This window comes from Stegostoma tigrinum, chromosome 14 (assembly GCF_030684315.1).
Source record: "Stegostoma tigrinum isolate sSteTig4 chromosome 14, sSteTig4.hap1, whole genome shotgun sequence".
In the NCBI taxonomy this organism is placed as follows: Eukaryota; Metazoa; Chordata; class Chondrichthyes; order Orectolobiformes; family Stegostomatidae; genus Stegostoma; species Stegostoma tigrinum.
Window position 1 is genome coordinate 17,237,203 of NC_081367.1, and position 17,150 is coordinate 17,254,352.

The 17,150-nt window shown below is 37.9% G+C and overlaps 1 protein-coding gene across 1 annotated transcript in view; it reads left to right on the plus strand.

Annotated features, from left to right (window-relative positions):
- pccb (propionyl-CoA carboxylase subunit beta) overlaps window positions 1–17,150 on the plus strand; it is a 53,330-nt gene that overhangs the window by 1,079 nt on the left and 35,101 nt on the right. The window contains exons 2-5 of the mRNA XM_048542753.2: window positions 9,327–9,446; window positions 14,896–14,964; window positions 16,067–16,123; window positions 17,015–17,128. Coding sequence (XP_048398710.1) covers window positions 9,327–9,446; window positions 14,896–14,964; window positions 16,067–16,123; window positions 17,015–17,128 — 360 coding nt within the window. The remainder of the gene's footprint in view (window positions 1–9,326; window positions 9,447–14,895; window positions 14,965–16,066; window positions 16,124–17,014; window positions 17,129–17,150) is intronic.

The following is a 17,150-nucleotide window of genomic DNA, read 5'->3' on the forward strand; positions in this document are numbered from 1 at the left end:
CATCATCCCACACACCATATCTCATTTGGATTTTGCAGTTGTTCCTCAGATTGTGCCCAAGTTTTTCGTAACAAGGTTGACCTCACAACTGGCATGTGTCCTTTCAGTTTTAATGCTTGTATTGAAATGTAGTGAGTACAAGGGAATAGGAGTAGACCATTTAGCCTCCCAAACCTGTTCTTCCAATCGGTGAGATTGTGATTGATCTGTGAAATAACTCCATATACCCATATTTACTCTATTTCCCTTAAAGCAAAGTTCTGTACATCTCAAAAGTAAAATTAATAATTGCTGTAACCTTGGAAGCCATTTGAGGAAGAGAGTTACAAACTTCTTATGCTTTGTGCAAAATTTTTGTTTCCTAATTTAACTCCTGAAGGTCGAACTCTAATATTTAGAACATTTTTTGTTCGTACTAGATCCTCAGCCAGTTAGAACAGGGTGCATAGTGCATAACTGTTTCCGTTTAAAAGTTAAATATTGTAATCAAATCTTTTTAATGTATCTTCTAGGGATTTCAATATTATTTTGTGTCAGCTCTTTGTAATTGAACATATGGAGTCTACTTAATATTCTGGTAAATCTGTGGCTCAATTCCTCCAAAACCAATAGATTCTTCTAAAGCTGTGATTCTGATAGCTATTCACTATACGACAGATATGGTCTAACCAGGCTTTGTTTTCCTGAAGTATGACGAACACTCCCTTGTTATGAATAGGGGTGTTATGAATAGGGGTTCATGTGTTTTAGTGTATAACTTGTGGTTTTAGGAATTAAAATCTTAACTGTTAAAAGTGCAAATTGAGTAGCTGCTTTTAAAAAAACTTTGAAGTAAATGATATTCAAACAAACATGGAGTTTATTGCATTTTTAAAATGCAGGAACTGCATTGACTTACAGGTTAACAGCTCAAAAACTAAGACCACTCACAGCAGGTGGCCTTACTTAGCTAAAGAACTGAGGGCATTCTGCTCCTTCAGTAAGGGCAGTCCAGAGAAATGTTAGAGCTAAGTTAGTTCAGAAGTATTTGGTAAACCTGAAAGTTGTGAAATCCATTTCTTCATTGGATCCAGTAAGGATTTGTAAATGAGGGATACTCAATTTTAAGGTTGCTTTGTGGATGTTCCAGAGCATGCCACGTTGGCATGTTTGCTGAAGCTTGAGAAAATTTTATGGTTTCATTTTATCTTGGGGTTTGGTAAGAGTTTGTCGCAATTCGATTTGTTTGTGGCGCAGCTGGCTGAGAGAATGTAGCCAAAGTAGATGAGAGTTAGGTAAGCCTGTGCCGTGAGCAAAGAATGAGCTAACTTTATTATTTCCCAATAGAATGTGGATAGCGAGTAATATTATTTGTCTTGAATGAAGGAAAAGAAGCTGGCAAGTTGCTCGTGGATCTAGTGGAAAAATCTACAGTTCTTGCAGTATTGTAGCCAAAGAATATAGCCAACAGTTAAGTTTGGAATTATTGAGTAAGTGGCCAGAATAAGGACTAAGCCATCCAGACTTGAGACTTAAAAACATAGGTCTTTCTTCTGAGGATAGCTGGAACAGAGAAGAATTCCAGGCACTTCCAAAGGGCTGTGGCATACTTTTGGGTGATCCAACAGACATAAATAATATTATAATAACATAAATATGAGGGGAAAGTAAGAAGTGATCCTAAGTGCACTGCATCTATTTGCCTTCTGTGGAGAGATTGAGTTAGCATGGGGGACAGTGAGAGAGCAGTGGGGAGTGCAAGCCCGCTGCAGGGGAGATAAAGCCCAGAGTGGTGGCACATGAGGATCCTGGTAACTGTGGTGGTGAGAGCAGGCAGCCCAAGGTCTCCTAGCATCTGTGGCAGTGTCGAGCATAGGGCGATCAAACACTTGTTGGGAGTGCAAGCTATCATGGCTAAGCACTTGAGAAGAACTGCAATGTTGAACTTTTAACTTATTTCTCTATTTTTTGAATTTGTTCCTTAGTGTTTGTACCTAGGTACCGATGTACTAAGATGGTGCCAGGGATAGCAATGTTATACACTTTTTGCTGTACACTTGTATCCCTGTACTTGGGTACACGCGATGGTGAAATCTAATTCGAATTCTAATGTGTTGTTATAATCTATTGTGTTAATGTAATTGAGATAACTCAAATGACTGGTATCCCATCACTGTTTATTTACACGTGGAAAGTCTGTGAAGCTGATCCAGCTCCCTCAGAGCCAGCTCTGAGTGAACAGACCTCTGCCAATCCTGTTAACATCTGTCAGCCAGGGATCTATGATTGGGGCAAACAGGAATCTCATATTTTGAGTTCTGTCTAAGTGACCTTATTACAGTTACTAGAACACACGTGCACACACACCACATTGTAGCCCCTCCTGGGGTGTTTTAGCACCACGTCAGGTTCCTCCAACTCTGCCTCTGATTCAGGCAGCACGTAACTCTCAGGAGCTTGCCTCGTGTGCCCGGAGCATCTCAGAAGAAACTGATTCTCCTGTTCATGTGCAAAGGCACCAAGGCGATGACATCCACTGTGTTGATCCCAGATTTTGCGGGATCTTAAATACTTGATGGAGCGGGAGAACTCGCAGATTCTGGAACAGTTGGAAAGGCAGTCAAAGAGCTGACCGTGTTTTGATCATGTGTCATTTGCGAGATTGCAGCTTTTGTGTGATCCATGTGCTTGCTCAGGATTGTTGCACCTATGTGAACTTTATATGTCACTGGTACCTAACCTTGCATCGAGCATGCCTCTTATCCATGTAGGGTCATTTCTGTGATTCCTACACCACACTTAGTTGCCTGAAGTAAACTGTTTCTCTTGCTTCGTAGAGTCCTGCACCCAGCATTGGTGTTCCTTGTGCCATTTCACCTTCCCACTCTGGTCTGGGAAGATAAAATTTGACCTGGTACGCTGTCTTTCCCCATTAGCAACTCGGCTGGAGCCATCCCTGTAGTTGCATGAGGCATAGTCCTATAATCAAAAAGGATCCAGGATAGTTTGGTATCTAGTGAAGCTGTAGGCTGTTTCTTTAAGCCTGCCTTCAAAGTTTGGACTGCACTTTGTGCCAAGTCACTGAATGATGGATGGTATGGAGCTGTGTTTTTGTAATGAAGACCATTTGAATTTAGGAACTACTCAAATTCTGAGCTGGTATATGATGGCCCATCATCTGTCATCAGTATTTCAGGGAGCCTATGTATTGCAAAAAATGTGTGCCGATTTTTTTTTAAATCATTGTCCCCGTGTCTGATGAATGAACTCTGCGCAGATTCAACCACTCTGTGTGTGCGTCCACAATGACTAAGCACATTGAGCCAATGAAAGGACCTGCACAGTCAACATGTGACTGAGTCTCATGTTTACCTGACCATTTCCAGAATGTTGGGGAAGTGCTGGTGGTAACTTTTGTCCTTGCTGGCACTCTGGGCACTGCCGTTTTATATTTGTTTTCAATGCTGTACTTGCATCAGGTTTTGGAAAGCAGTCTTGGACCATCCTTGTCCTGCTGCTTCCTTGTAGAAATGACAGCAATGTTTAATTTTAGATGATCAAAGAAAAGTTATCTGATAGGTAGAGAAGACATTTACAACATTTTTGAGAGGATAGTTTAATGAGTTTTAAGAGGGAATTAGATTTTCTTACAAAGAGGGAGAATGGATATGATGAGTGGGGGATAGTTAGTATTACAACATTGGAAGAGCGGATGGATTTAATCAGCTTTTTCATGAGTTATGTTGGACTTCTGTATACATCTAATTTATAACATTAGGAGCAAAGAGGATGATGAGCAATCGTATGCTAATTTAATGAGTTTATACACTTTCTACATGTGCTTTACAGAACATAGTATAACTTACAGTAATTTCTGTGGTATGAAGTGACAAAGTACACCCAAAAGCAGGCTGCATAGGAATAAAATGAGATCCAATCCACATGTAAACTACTAAATTGGTTGCCAGTTTTTGGTTTTAAAAAGCATTGAAAGAATTGAGACATTTTGGGGATCTACGTATATGACTGTGTAATTGGTAATGCATAAATGTTTGTGACACATGCATTGTTTGGTAATTTGGCTTGGGATAGAAATCCAAATTTATGACCTCAAAAGTGGTAGTCCAAGTGAAGGAGTTTCAAAATAGAACATTTGAAATTTAATTCTTAAGAGATGAAGGTACCATGGTAGAGCTGGTATGTTTGAATACTATTACTGTAACTCTTTAGAAAAAAATGTTTGCACAATATGTGACTACAAAGTTCTTGTGCTTCTTTTTGTCTTTTGTGGAAAGGGGAGAGGAAGAAACAGGTACAAGATTAAAATTATAGAGTTAGATAATGAAAACTGCATTTTTGCAGTCTGTAGGGAATGAAGTATGACCAGGAACGAAAATGAACATATGGTAAGCAGATATTTATTGCACACCACTTTCCTATACTCTGTTTATGCACAATCTAGTATCTTACATTTGCATAGTGTTTACAAACATACTGTGATGTGACCTATGATTTGAAATCATTTCCAGATTTGGAGCGCAGTGATATTTTGTACTGATGGTTTGTTTCATCTGTTGTTTCCAATGGGAATGGCCTATTAAATTGTTTTTGCTTTCACATTATAAATCCAGCTTTATTAATGTTTTAGCAAGTCTACTTTAGAATTCTAGACTGTATAAAATTTATGCATCTTATTTACCAGCAACTGAAATTCTTAGCATGATGACACTAGCCTGTTGTCATTTGCTTTACTTTATTAAGGATTTTACACTTCTGTGCCTGGGAACTAAGCTGATTTCCTTAAGCAATGTTTTTGAAATTTCCCAGGTATTCTGTTTTGGATCATGGTGATCTTAATATTCTTGTGTTTCATATCTTTGATATTGCGTCCTGACATTATCATTAGTGTTTTTGCCCGTTGAAGTCCTTATCTCCTTTTACTTGTGAGATTGTTGTTCTTGTTTCTTTTGTTTTCTGTTTTGTAAGGTACAGCATATTTCATGCTCAGTGTTTTGAACACAGATCATGGGACAAAATTTCTAGCAGCTCAAAACTGGGAATTAATGATTAAAATTCTAAAGCCTTGACCTAGCAAGTCCTTTACTATAACATTGTTATCCAGCTAAGCATGTAACTGGCTCATTGGGGAGTGGAGGAACATGTGCCAGAAGCATCACTGAGTAGATCTAAAACTAGATCTAAACTTTTGGCAGCAGTTGAAGTGACAAACCAAGTAATCCCACAACCAATGGGTCAAATCAAGGCTTTTGAAATCCTGGTACATTCTTTCATGAATTGTGGTGGACAATTAAAAAAATTAGCGGACTGATGAATCCACAAAAATCCTATCTTCAAATTTGCCAGTACCCATGACAGCAGTGCAAAAGCCAGAAGTGCTGAATGATTGATGCATCTCAGTCTACTTCTGAGGTTCTCAGCAATACAGTCCCCAGTCTTCAGCTAAGTTGATTCACTGCTCTTTATGTCAAGAATTATCTGAGGACACTGGATTCAACAAAACCTGAGCTCTGCTCTTGTTCTGGCTGTAATACTGTAGAGTTGTAATCCAGAACTTGCCAGTAGGATAGTTATAGCATTGCTATCTGCTTAGTAATGTGGAAATTGCCGAGATATGTTCAGTCCACAAAATGCATCGCAGTTCTAATTTGTCTAATTACTGCTCTGTGTGTCAACTGTGTGAATCGGCAAAGTTGCGGCAGATGTTGCTGATGTCAATGTCTTTGTCTTTTGGCATTGGTGAACAGGTTATTGTTGAAATAGCTTGTGCTAGGGCATGTGGCTACTGACTTCTTCATTATCTTGGTTGAAACATAGTCAAAAGAACTTTTTTTCTGCCCTTGATTACAAAATAGTTGCTATCAGAGAGCATGTTAAAATCAAGGAATCATTTTTAAGCAGATCCTCTGTACCTTTTCTTTCCTTTTTATCAATAATTTATAATCCGAGCATAAGTTTATGTTTTGCTAATGTTTAATTTCTTCTGTATTTAATGCAACACTATTAAGAAGCTAAAAATCATATGAGAGAAGAAACAACACTGCAATTTCCAGCTGATTTCTCTGACTTGGTAAAGTGCAGCAATCTACTAATGCTAATCTGTGGAAGTGTTCTAGAGAATCAAATTGCAGCTTGAAACCATTTTCTTGCAGTCCATTTCTGAAAAGTGGTCTTAAAGGGACATGTTGTGTTAAACATGGCTTCATGATAAATCCTAGACTCTTCAATGTTGTTTCAGATGCATGAAAGTTGAAGGTAAACCTGTCGATGTAACATTTTCTTATCAAATCTTAATTGTTCATATTTCTGATTAATGTTGCTTGTGGTCTTTTGAAAGTTACACTATTGTGCACAGGAGATTGGATATAGTTGCCTCTGAAGGTTTCGAAATAAATATGTGATAGATATGCTGCAAGATGATGAGAATACTTTTTTTGTTTTGTCTTAGCTCATGGAAAGAAAGCATTCTTCTTTTGACCACGACAGTTAGTTAAAGAACTACACTGTATCCCTTGTATATCAGACTTAGAGAGAGATAAACACTTGCATTTTTGTAATGAAAAACTTAGGTATTTAACTTGCTATTAGGGTTTTGTGAACTATTGCTGCAGCTTTTGCCATTCTTCTATAGCATTAGTTGCCTGGTTCATCTACCAGAAGCACCCAACTTGATGGCAGAAACATTTTGCCATCTACTTTGCCTGTAGAAAGCATAAACTGATTCATGTAACTTTGTCGACGTAACGTTTTACTCCTCATTTCTGTATGTTTTATTCTAATCTTTTTTTCACATTTTGGTAGGTAATAAACTAACTCTTTGTTTAACTGAAGCCTGTTTAAAATGGCTCCTTTTAAAAAATGGATGGATTATGATTGAGAAAGCTGTCTAAGACAGAATACTTTGTTTCAAAATAATCTTGTTGCGACCAACAGAGGGAGGGGTTTGAATAAAGGAGGGGAACCAGTTCTTCCTTTCGTGCCTGGGATTGTAATGAATGGCCATATCAGTCTCTGGGTGAGAGTTGCAATGTTCTTTCTGTCCTTATCCTTGGATAAAGGTATAAGATGCAATGCTCTAAACCATAAGAAATGTATTTCTTTTAAATAGTGTTCTTGACATATTAGCTTCTACCCAGGATAGTGAACAGGTGCTAGTCAATTTTTATTTCATTTGAAGATCAAGATAGCGGATAAAAGAACTGAAGGAAACACTAAATTACTTGTTATGTACCAAATATTAGTACAACAGCACTGAATGTCAGAGATTTAATATATATGATCATAAATAAAACCCAATATGTGTATTTGGAACAACCCAACCCCCCTCTTCCCCCTCCACACACACACACCAAGTCACCAGCAAATTTGTACTGATAGAATTCTTTCAGAATTACCATGGTTTATTTTATTTGAGTTGAATCCTTATTCAGATATAATCTAAAAGAGAAGATCCTATGTTTGCTTGGGTGCACTTGCTGTGTGTATGTGTAGCCTGGCTTTCAAACATAGAATAAATTACAACTACAGTTGTCCTCTGCCCTCTAATCTTGATGTTTATTGCTGTAATTGATTAAAAAATGAAACAAATTAGCATTTTCTGTAAACATTTGCAATAGAATATGCCACTAAAAATTAAATGAGAGCATCATTTTGAAATGCAAGCTTTAGTTTCACAAATTAAGCATAGTACACGTGTAAGTAAATAGTTCCTTGAGTGTAAATAAATAGTACCTTGAATGTAGGAAATAATCTTCTAATTTTCATTTCAGTTAAGTTCACAGAAAGCATATGTTTGTCTTATTTTAATGTCTGTATTAAAAGAAAATCCAGTCCTCCTAATTAGAGCTAGTGCCATCTTTAATACTTTCCCACTGCTAGGGAGTGGATAAAAAGCAAACTCTGGCAATAAATGGCAAGTTCTGCTGTTGAATTATTAAAACTACTCACAGAGTGGTTGGAGAGAATTTTAGGAGATATTGTCCATCCTCTTGGGTGCTCCATTTATGGAGTGGGAGCAAACTTCCGGAGAAGGCATTTCAGGAAAATTACAACTATATAATTACATAGAATAATTTGAACATTTCCGTGTCATATTATGCTCGGTTCATGTTTCCAATTCTAATTTATTGATTTGTATGTGAAGCTAAGGTAACCGTTGAAGCATTTAAAAAAAAATCTGGAGCAACTTTCTTCATTTTGTTTGCAGTCTTTTATTATTGATAACCCTTTATTGACTGGTATGGTTAATGTTCCATCCAGCTTTTATTGTTAGTTATTATGTGTACAGACCCTGCAGATGATTTGTTTCATGAACATGATATTTAAACTAATTGAGTGTATGTTTGAATCATTGTTTGATGGGCGTGATACATGTGTGAAGTGCAGAGTACATATAACTTCTTGGAACGGAAGTTGGCGGAATTATGTATTCTTACCACTTCAATGACTGTCCCTTTTGTACATCCCTTCCTGCTCTCACCACACAGGTTTTTTTACCATTTTCCGACAGCATTAGTCACCCGGTTAATGTACTAGAAGCACCCAACTTGATGGCAGAAACATTTTGCCTGTAGAAAGCAAAAACTGATTCATGTAACTTTGTCAACTTACCTTTTTACTACTTTTTACACGTTGTAAAAAAGACTTCCGTCTATGCAAATTCCCTTTCCAATCCTTCCATCTTTCCATTAATCTTTTCTCTAAAGTCTTTGCCAAAATGTGGCACTCCTGCCTCATGCTTCTTCTGGACATACCTCCTAATATTTCCACACTTTGTATTGAGCTTCAACTTTTGTCTTATTACTCCATGATGCACCTTTCTCCATTTATTGAATATAAATTGTGGTATTATAATTGAAATGCAATTGTTAATGCTATATTGGCATCTAAGGCCTGTACTCGCACAGGATACTGATATTTCTGTAAATTTTTAATGTTCACTTGCCTAGCTACTTTAGGTGGAGAGTTGTTTATGAATATGTAAGTTACAATAGCTCATGAAACTGTTGCAGAAACCTATGTGGAAGAAGGTCTTCAGAAGTAACACTTAGTTGCCAGTATTACCTGAACAAGTAAACTGTACCTTTCTTTCCTGTTAAAGGAAACTTAGCAGAATCAAAGGCTTCAAATTCTATTGTAATTTCAATACATGCAAGAAGCACTTGGGGAGCTTTTAGTAATTCTCTTTTCTAAAGTACTTTTTAAGTACAATAGATCTGTATTTCAATCCCACCTCACCCCACCCCCTTGTTATTGCTGGAAATAGTCATTTGTGTAGATAAATTAAAGCCACGATTGTCATTGATATTTATGGTTATGTCCCTCTCTAGGGAAAGCTCACTGCCAGGGAACGTGTCCAGCTGCTTCTGGATCCTGAGTCCTTTATAGAATATGATAAATTTGTGGAACATAGGTGTTCGGATTTTGGCATGGGCACAGAAGATGATAAGGTAATGACTATAAAATATCAATCTGAAGGTATTGCATGCCCATAGCCAAAACTATTGTTGTGCTATAAATTTGATTGTAAAAATATTAGTGTCTTTCCTTGCCTGACCATAGATTACAGTTTGTATGTGGAAGGGACAGTGGCTGCATTTTTTGAACTGGCTTGAAGATTATACCGGAACTGCATCCTTGAAGATGTAGATTTTTCCAGCTCTTCTTTCAGGTGTTAGAAATTTGACAAGAACAGTACATTCCCCCTACCCCAGATGATTTTGACTTGTTAATTTGGACCTTACTTTCATTTCCAATCTCTTGGAGTGACAAGTGAATTGGGCTAATGAATAAGGTGCTGAAACAGACCCTTGATAAAACGATCCTTGGTAAATAAGTAGGAGAATTTTTTTTTTTCTCGGTGCACTAGAACTGCTGTTTGCAGTGTATGATGTTTAGTTTACAGCATACCTGCTCAACCTTTGTTTTTCGGTTTACCAATTTATGATCGTGCGTGAAAGGGAAACAAATCTTTGATATTCTGTGCCTGGGGGAGTTTTCCACGTTTATTTGAATGCTACACAACAGTTATGCATTTCAGTGGTACCGGAGTTTTTGTACTGGGTGACCAACTCTAAAACCATGCTTTGAAGACAAAGTCAGTAAATCTCTATTTCTAAACTTTAAGCAAAGAAATCACAGAATTGTTAGAATATAGAAGGAAGCCATTTGGTCCACTGTGCCTGCACCAGTTCTTTTACCTAGCCCATCCCCAGACTTTTCCCTGTATTGTTGCATCACACTCCATTACAAATAAATCTCCAGTGCCCTCTTGAATCCCTCACTTGAACTTATCTCCATCAAATTTCCAGTCAATTCATGTCACACAGCAAGTAGTTAGGGTGTGAAAAGGTTTTCCCTTCATATCACCCTGGCTTCATTTGCACAACACTTTAAATCTATGCCTGTTTTTTAATTGAGCAGGAACAGCTTCACCTAACCTACTTAAACTAATCTCTCCTCGGCCACCTTCTGTCCCAACTTGTTCCGCCAATACTCATAACTGAAGTGTCTCATTCCTGGAACCATTCCTATAACTTCCTTCCACACTGTCTAATGCAGTCACATCTTTTACAATATAGTGCACATTACTGTACACAGTGCTCCAGTTGTGGTCAAACAAGTGTCTTAGACAAGTTCAACATCTCCTTGCTCTTGTGCTCTATGCTCCTATTAATAAAACCAAGAATTTGTATGCTTTATTACCTGCTTTCCAACTGTCCTGTCCCCTTCTGTGTTCTGTGCACATATGCCTAGGTTCCTCTGTTCTTGCATACCCTTCAGAACTGTACCCCCTATTTTTACTTTGTTGCAATCTTTCCAATCCAAGTGCATCACTTTGAAATGAAGTTAATAAAACCCAAGGGCCTAAATGCACCCCCCGCCACCACTTCCAACCAACTGTTGTTTTCCTTCTGGTCTAGGCACTGCATGAGCCCAATTCCTACTGTAAGTTTTTATCAGCTAAGGCGTTCTTGAAAACAAACTTCAAGGTTGAAGTACTGTTTAAAATCTTTCTGATCATCTGGAAAAGTTTAAGATTCAGTGTACGTTCTACTAGTTTAAACTTTTAAAGCAATTTGTAGTGAAACTAAAATCTACTATAATAGTTACAAAATTTTGTAAGGTGGTCCAAATCTGAAAATTAAAAGTGTAATTAATGTATGACACATTCATTAAAGACTCTTTTTTTTTGTAACATGTTCAGAGCAGATAGTTCTTACATTTAATAGAGCAGTAGGAAAAAGACTTCTATTTAGTTCTTGCCTGAATTTTGTTATAGGATATTAAACTAAACATTGCTAAAAATAGATAAGTCAAGCTTTTTGTCTTGCAGTCATCATGACTAAGAATCAAGAAACAGGACATGCAAAATGAATGTTGGGCTGGATTTCTGAAAGTTTGCCATCCTATCTCAGTAAAGAAGTGAGCTGCACTTTTCTGGGAGGATGTTCCGCTGACAGCACCCTCAGAAATGCAAATCTCATCTCAGAAATGCAGAGCTGTACTTCTTTTCAAACAGTACCTTTCTGGTGCAGAACTGTCGGAGGAAGGCATAGCTCATCCCCTTTTCACAGCAGCTGGTTAAGTAGTTTGCCTGCTGCATAGGGTACCAACTGGGGATGTGGTAGGGCCCAATGGTAGGATGCCAGATTAGTAGGGGTAGGGTGCCAGAGGTATTTAAGTAGGATTTCATGTCTAAGATGCCAGATAGGTATGAAGTAGGGTGCTAGGTGGGGAGAATTATCAGCCAGGTAATGAACAGGGCGCAAGGTAAATGATGCAACGTTTAGAATAGATTGGGGTAGTTGAGAGAAATTTTGCTCTGGCAGGATCTGGCCAGATTTGCAGGGTGGGGATGTTGGGGTGTGGCTGGGTGGTCAGGTCAGAGTCTGCAGGAGTTGTAATTATAGAGGGGTGTGAGGTAAGTGTGGATAGTTATTCATGAGTTTGATTATGTCCAACTAATTAATAGTCTAACTTTTCATGAGTAACTGATTAATTGCATTGGAACCGTCCATTGTCTCCAATTTAAATGAAGACTTTGGGAATGCTCTAAATGTCCAAGGCAATTCCTTTGGTATCTGCTGCAATGGGAATTTGGCAATGCCCCTGTGCACAAATCTAAGCCGCGTAACAACTGTCCAGCAAATGTGAAGTTCAGGTGAGAATTTATTCAGCAAGGGGAAGGGGTGCTGATAGGTTGGGTCATTTGCACGTGCAAATGCATCATGCTACAAATCGCACTATATTTGCACACACTAGAGTTTTTGTATATTAACGTGGGAATATAGCAAAATATCTGTACCACAGCTAGAAATCTGAAATAAAGAGGAAAAAAAGGTTTCTCTGACATGTTCTCTTTTTATTTAACACATGACTCTATTTCATGTAGCCAAGTGGAATTTGTATATATGTTGCATCTTTCTCATTGGGAAAATAATGAGGCTACCTGTCTGGTCTGAGAGCTGAGATTGTCAGTTAGCTGCTCTTGCTACATGTCTATGCCAAAAATGGCTCAACCAGTCAGAATCCTCTCCTCCTGTTGCATTAATTGATGGCCCAAATTATTGCCACTCTATTTCTTGAGTCCTGATCCTGATGGGTGCTAGACTTCTTTTCTCCTTTTAGCAATATTTCTTTATTACCAAGCATCATCTTTTAAATTTGTGTGAATAAATTGGAAAACAAAAACCTAAGCTAAAGAAGGGCGGACCTATAAGGGAAAATATAACCGGGAAACATAACAATTGATAAGTGGAGTATCGGTGATATGATGAGGAAAAATAATCCTGACATAAGGAATTAAAGAAGGTTAGTATAAACATAAAATTCAATCTTGGCCCTTTGCTGAACTGTCCTTCTTTATTAAAAGCTCTTGGAACAGAAAGGCTCATTATTTTCTTTGAAATAATAGAGAATTGCTTTTGAGATTCTCTCACGTTTATCATTAGTGATAAAGGAAATTCGTTTCCGAAATGGAATAATTATTGATTTACAGAGAACTGAGTAATTCAATATTTTTCTGGAAATCAGCATTTAAAGCTATGCAAAAATAATTTTTCCAAAGTTTATGGTTTATCTTTTGGAGTGGAAAATGTATGATATTGTCCAAAACCTAACATTTAATTTAAGTAAAACATTTTTGATCTAATTTTCTACCTGCACTTGACATATCTATCACTAATAAGAATTGTCACAGCCATTTATTCAGTGTAGTTTTTGAAGTGTAGTTCTTTCACCCAAATTGTATGTTGCAGGATTGACTAATGTATATCTTCAGTGAATTGACAAAAGAGATTTCATTGGAATGTTCCCAATTGCCAGTATATTTGAAGGAAGACCTGCACTTCACAGACTGTGATCGGAGAAAGATTATAGGGAGGTAATATACTCCCTCATCCCTCTTGGGGAGAAACAGACAATTTAATTCATTATCAAACTGTAACTGGTGTTTAAGATTCCTCTGGAGAATTGATTTGGCATAATCACTCCAGTATCTGAATGGCACAGGTCCAACGTACAAAGCTGCCCACAAATGAACATTGGCTGGCATGAAAAAAATGACATTGATAATGATATTCCTCACAGGTGGGCTGAAGGCACTTTATTGAGATAAGGTAGAAGGAAATTTTATTTTGCACTCAAGAGGCTTTCTTCCTGAAATCTAATTGCCTCATGCTGATGTTGGCATGCTAATATTCTTGTAATACCCATGATGATTTTTAATGTATTATACACAATACAGTGCTTAATGGTTACTCGTTCATTACTCTTCAGAAACTTTTTTGTAAAATATAATTGTATTTAGTATTTTTTTTAAACATATTGAATCAGGTTCTGTAATATATCCTCGAGAATTGAAGAATTTGAGTGGCTGCTAACTACATCCTTGAACATTTCTGGCTTTTTACAAGATAACTTGGTTACTAAATTAGAGTTAACAAGGTGTAGAGCTGGATGAACACAGCGGGCCAAGCAGCATCAGAAGAGCAGGATATCTGACGTTTCAGGTCTAGACCCTTCTTCAGAGATGGGGGAGGGGAAGGGGATTATGACATAAATGGGGAGTGAGGGGGAGGCAGATAGAAGATGGATAAAGGAGAAGATGGGTGGTGAGGAGACAGACAGATCAAGGAGGTGGGGTTGGAGCCAGTAAAGGTGAGTGTAGGTGGGGAGTTAGGGACGGGATAGGTCGGTCCAGGGAGGACAGACAGGTCAAGGAGGGGGGATGAGACTAGTAGGTAGGAGATGAGGGTGGAGCTTGAGGTGGAAGGAGTGGACAGGTGGGAGGACAGGTTAGAGAGGCGGGTATGAGCTGGGCTGGTTTTGGAATGCAGTTGGGGGAGGGGAGATTTTGAAGCTTGTGAAGTCCACATTGATACCATTGGTCTGCAGGGTTCCCAAGCGAAGTATGAGATGCTGTTCCTGCAACGTTCGAGTTGCATCGTTGTGGCACTGCAGGAGGCCTAGGATGGACATGTCGTCCAAGCAGTGGGAGGGGGAGTTGATCATGACCTATCCCCTCCCTAACTCCCCCCCTACGCTCATCTTTACTGGCTCCAACCCTACCTGTCTGTCTCCTCTCCACCTATCTTCTCCTTTATCCATCTTCTATCAGCCTCCCCTTCTCTCCCTATTTATTTCAGAATCACCTTCCCCTCTCCCATTTCTGAAGAAGGGTCTAGACCTGAAACGTCAGATTTCTTGCTTTTCTGATGCTGCTTGGCCTGCTGCGTTCATTCAGCTCCACACTTTGTTATCTCAGATTCTCCAGCACTGGCAGTTCCTACTATCTTGGTTATGAAATTTCCAACTTTGCTATATGAGTTATGATAATATTCTGAATGTCACTTCTGTCTTTATTAGTTTCCTGTTTGTTTTTGAACCATCTCATAGTTTCCTGGTGACAGCGTGGTGACTGGTCAGGGCCGAATTAATGGTCGACTCGTTTATGTCTTCAGCCAGGTAATATAATCAAGATTAATTTAAGATTTGTGGTCCTGAAATTGCTGGAAGTATTATTCCTTTGTGGGACAGAATGGGAAGGTAGAGAGCTGTGAATCCCTCACTGTGGAACAGTGTCTACACTTCAAATGCATGCCATTGACTAAAAAGTGTTTTGACATATTTGAAAAGTATTGTATAAACACAAGTTTCTCTTTTTCACTGTCCGTTTTGAAGTGACAGGTGATTCTCCAAGGTTATGCTCTAAACCTCAAAGCAAAGAACAATGATGTTATTTTTGGTTGCATTAATGACATGGTGTGTGGCATGTAACTTAATTTGAAAAACGATAATGTGAAGATCTTAAATGAATAGTCTCACTGTTACCATTGTATTTGAATTGGAAATGTCAGCAATTGTATCAACGTTCTTTTTGCAATCAGTGTGAGGATGAAGTCAATATTTCTCCCTATTTTTCATGATTTCATTCCCTTTGATTTGAAGTTTTAGAAACATTCTGTATCTTAGGGTTAACACTTGAATATTCTTTTAGTATTTTAGGTTAATTTCTGTAAATTGGACTTGAATTCTGGATCTCTCAAGTTACTAATCAATTCATTACATTTTCTGAAATTTATCAAATTTTCTAATATAGTTTGAGATTTTGTGGTAAGAGTAGAAGGTGTAAGAAATGATAAATTGCTTTGCTACATTATTGAAAATGGCCAAGTGATTACCCCCTCCCTATACCCTGCTTTTAATGAAAGATAGAGGCTGCTGACCAAAGTAAATATTAACGAAATAACTGTTTATTTCAGAAAGCAGATACTCATTCTTCTGATGCATAACTAAGTTCTCTTTAAATTCTGTTGCCTTACTGATTTGCTTCCTAACCACTTTCTTTCCCTGTTGGCATCTGGTCGAACTTTGAGGTGCTTTAGTAAATTCTGCATCTTACCGAGGCTACTGTATAGTGCTCAGTCCTTTTAAATAGTGTTTTTCTTTTAAATGTGGGGCTGCAGTATCCTGTCTGGATCGTTGCTCAATGGGAAGAACAAAGCAACTCATTATTATACAAAACTGACGCGCATTGGTAACAACATTTTTTGTTTTCCTTCGGCAGGACTTTACAGTGTTTGGAGGAAGTTTGTCAGGAGCTCATGCACAGAAGATCTGTAAGGTAAAGACATGAATGAGTAGGAGTGATAATTTGAGACAAGTCATTCAGTAATGCCTGATGAAGACCTAACTTTTTTGTGCTTCAGAGCTGAATTAAACTGTATTAAAACAAAATTAAGCATATTAAAACAAAATGCCCCACTTATTTTATGGTTTATAATAAGATAGTAGCAGCAAAATAATGTGGATGCAGGGAATCTTAAATAAAATTTGAAATACTCAGGTCTGACATCAACTGCAGAGGGAGGAAAACAGTTCCATTTTAGGGCATTAAAAGTAATGTTTTGCAGATGCTGGAAATATGAAATGAAAACAGAAATTACTTGAGAAGCTCAGTTGGTCTAGCTACATCCATGTAGAGAGAAACAAAGTTAACATTTCAACTCCAATATGTCTCTTCAAGTTTGTTTCTCTCACACAGATGCTGACAGACCTATTGAGTTTCTCCAGCATCTTCTGTTTTTATTTAGCATTTTAGGCCAGTTATCTTTGGAAGTAAAAAAGGGTCATTGACCTGAAAGATTGACTGTTTCTCCTTCGAGTTGTAGAAGAGAAATTTGTTAAATTGTGGGTGATATACGAGATCTTTTAAAACATCATCTCTAGTTGCTGTGCTTTACAGTTACTTCTCTTCCCCACCACCATTCACCAAGATGGCTCTATAGCCCACATCCATTGTTTAGTGTAGCTGCTGTTTGTTTCTGTACTTCACTTTTAAAAGGCTTGATAGAGTTAAGTTGCTGCACTAAAATGGAATGACTTATGTTATTTCTACTGAATCTAATCAGTACATCGCTCTAATATAACCACTGAATAGAAGAAGATGGGAATTATTTTTCGCCAGTGTTTTACTTGCAATGATCTAATCAGAGTTATTTGTGTGTCTTTCTAGATTATGGATCAAGCTTTGTTGGTAGGAGCTCCTGTTATAGGACTGAATGACTCTGGAGGAGCACGTATTCAGGAAGGTGTGGAGTCTTTGGCTGGTTATGCTGACATTTTCCTGGTGAGATTGGAAAGCCTTTTTC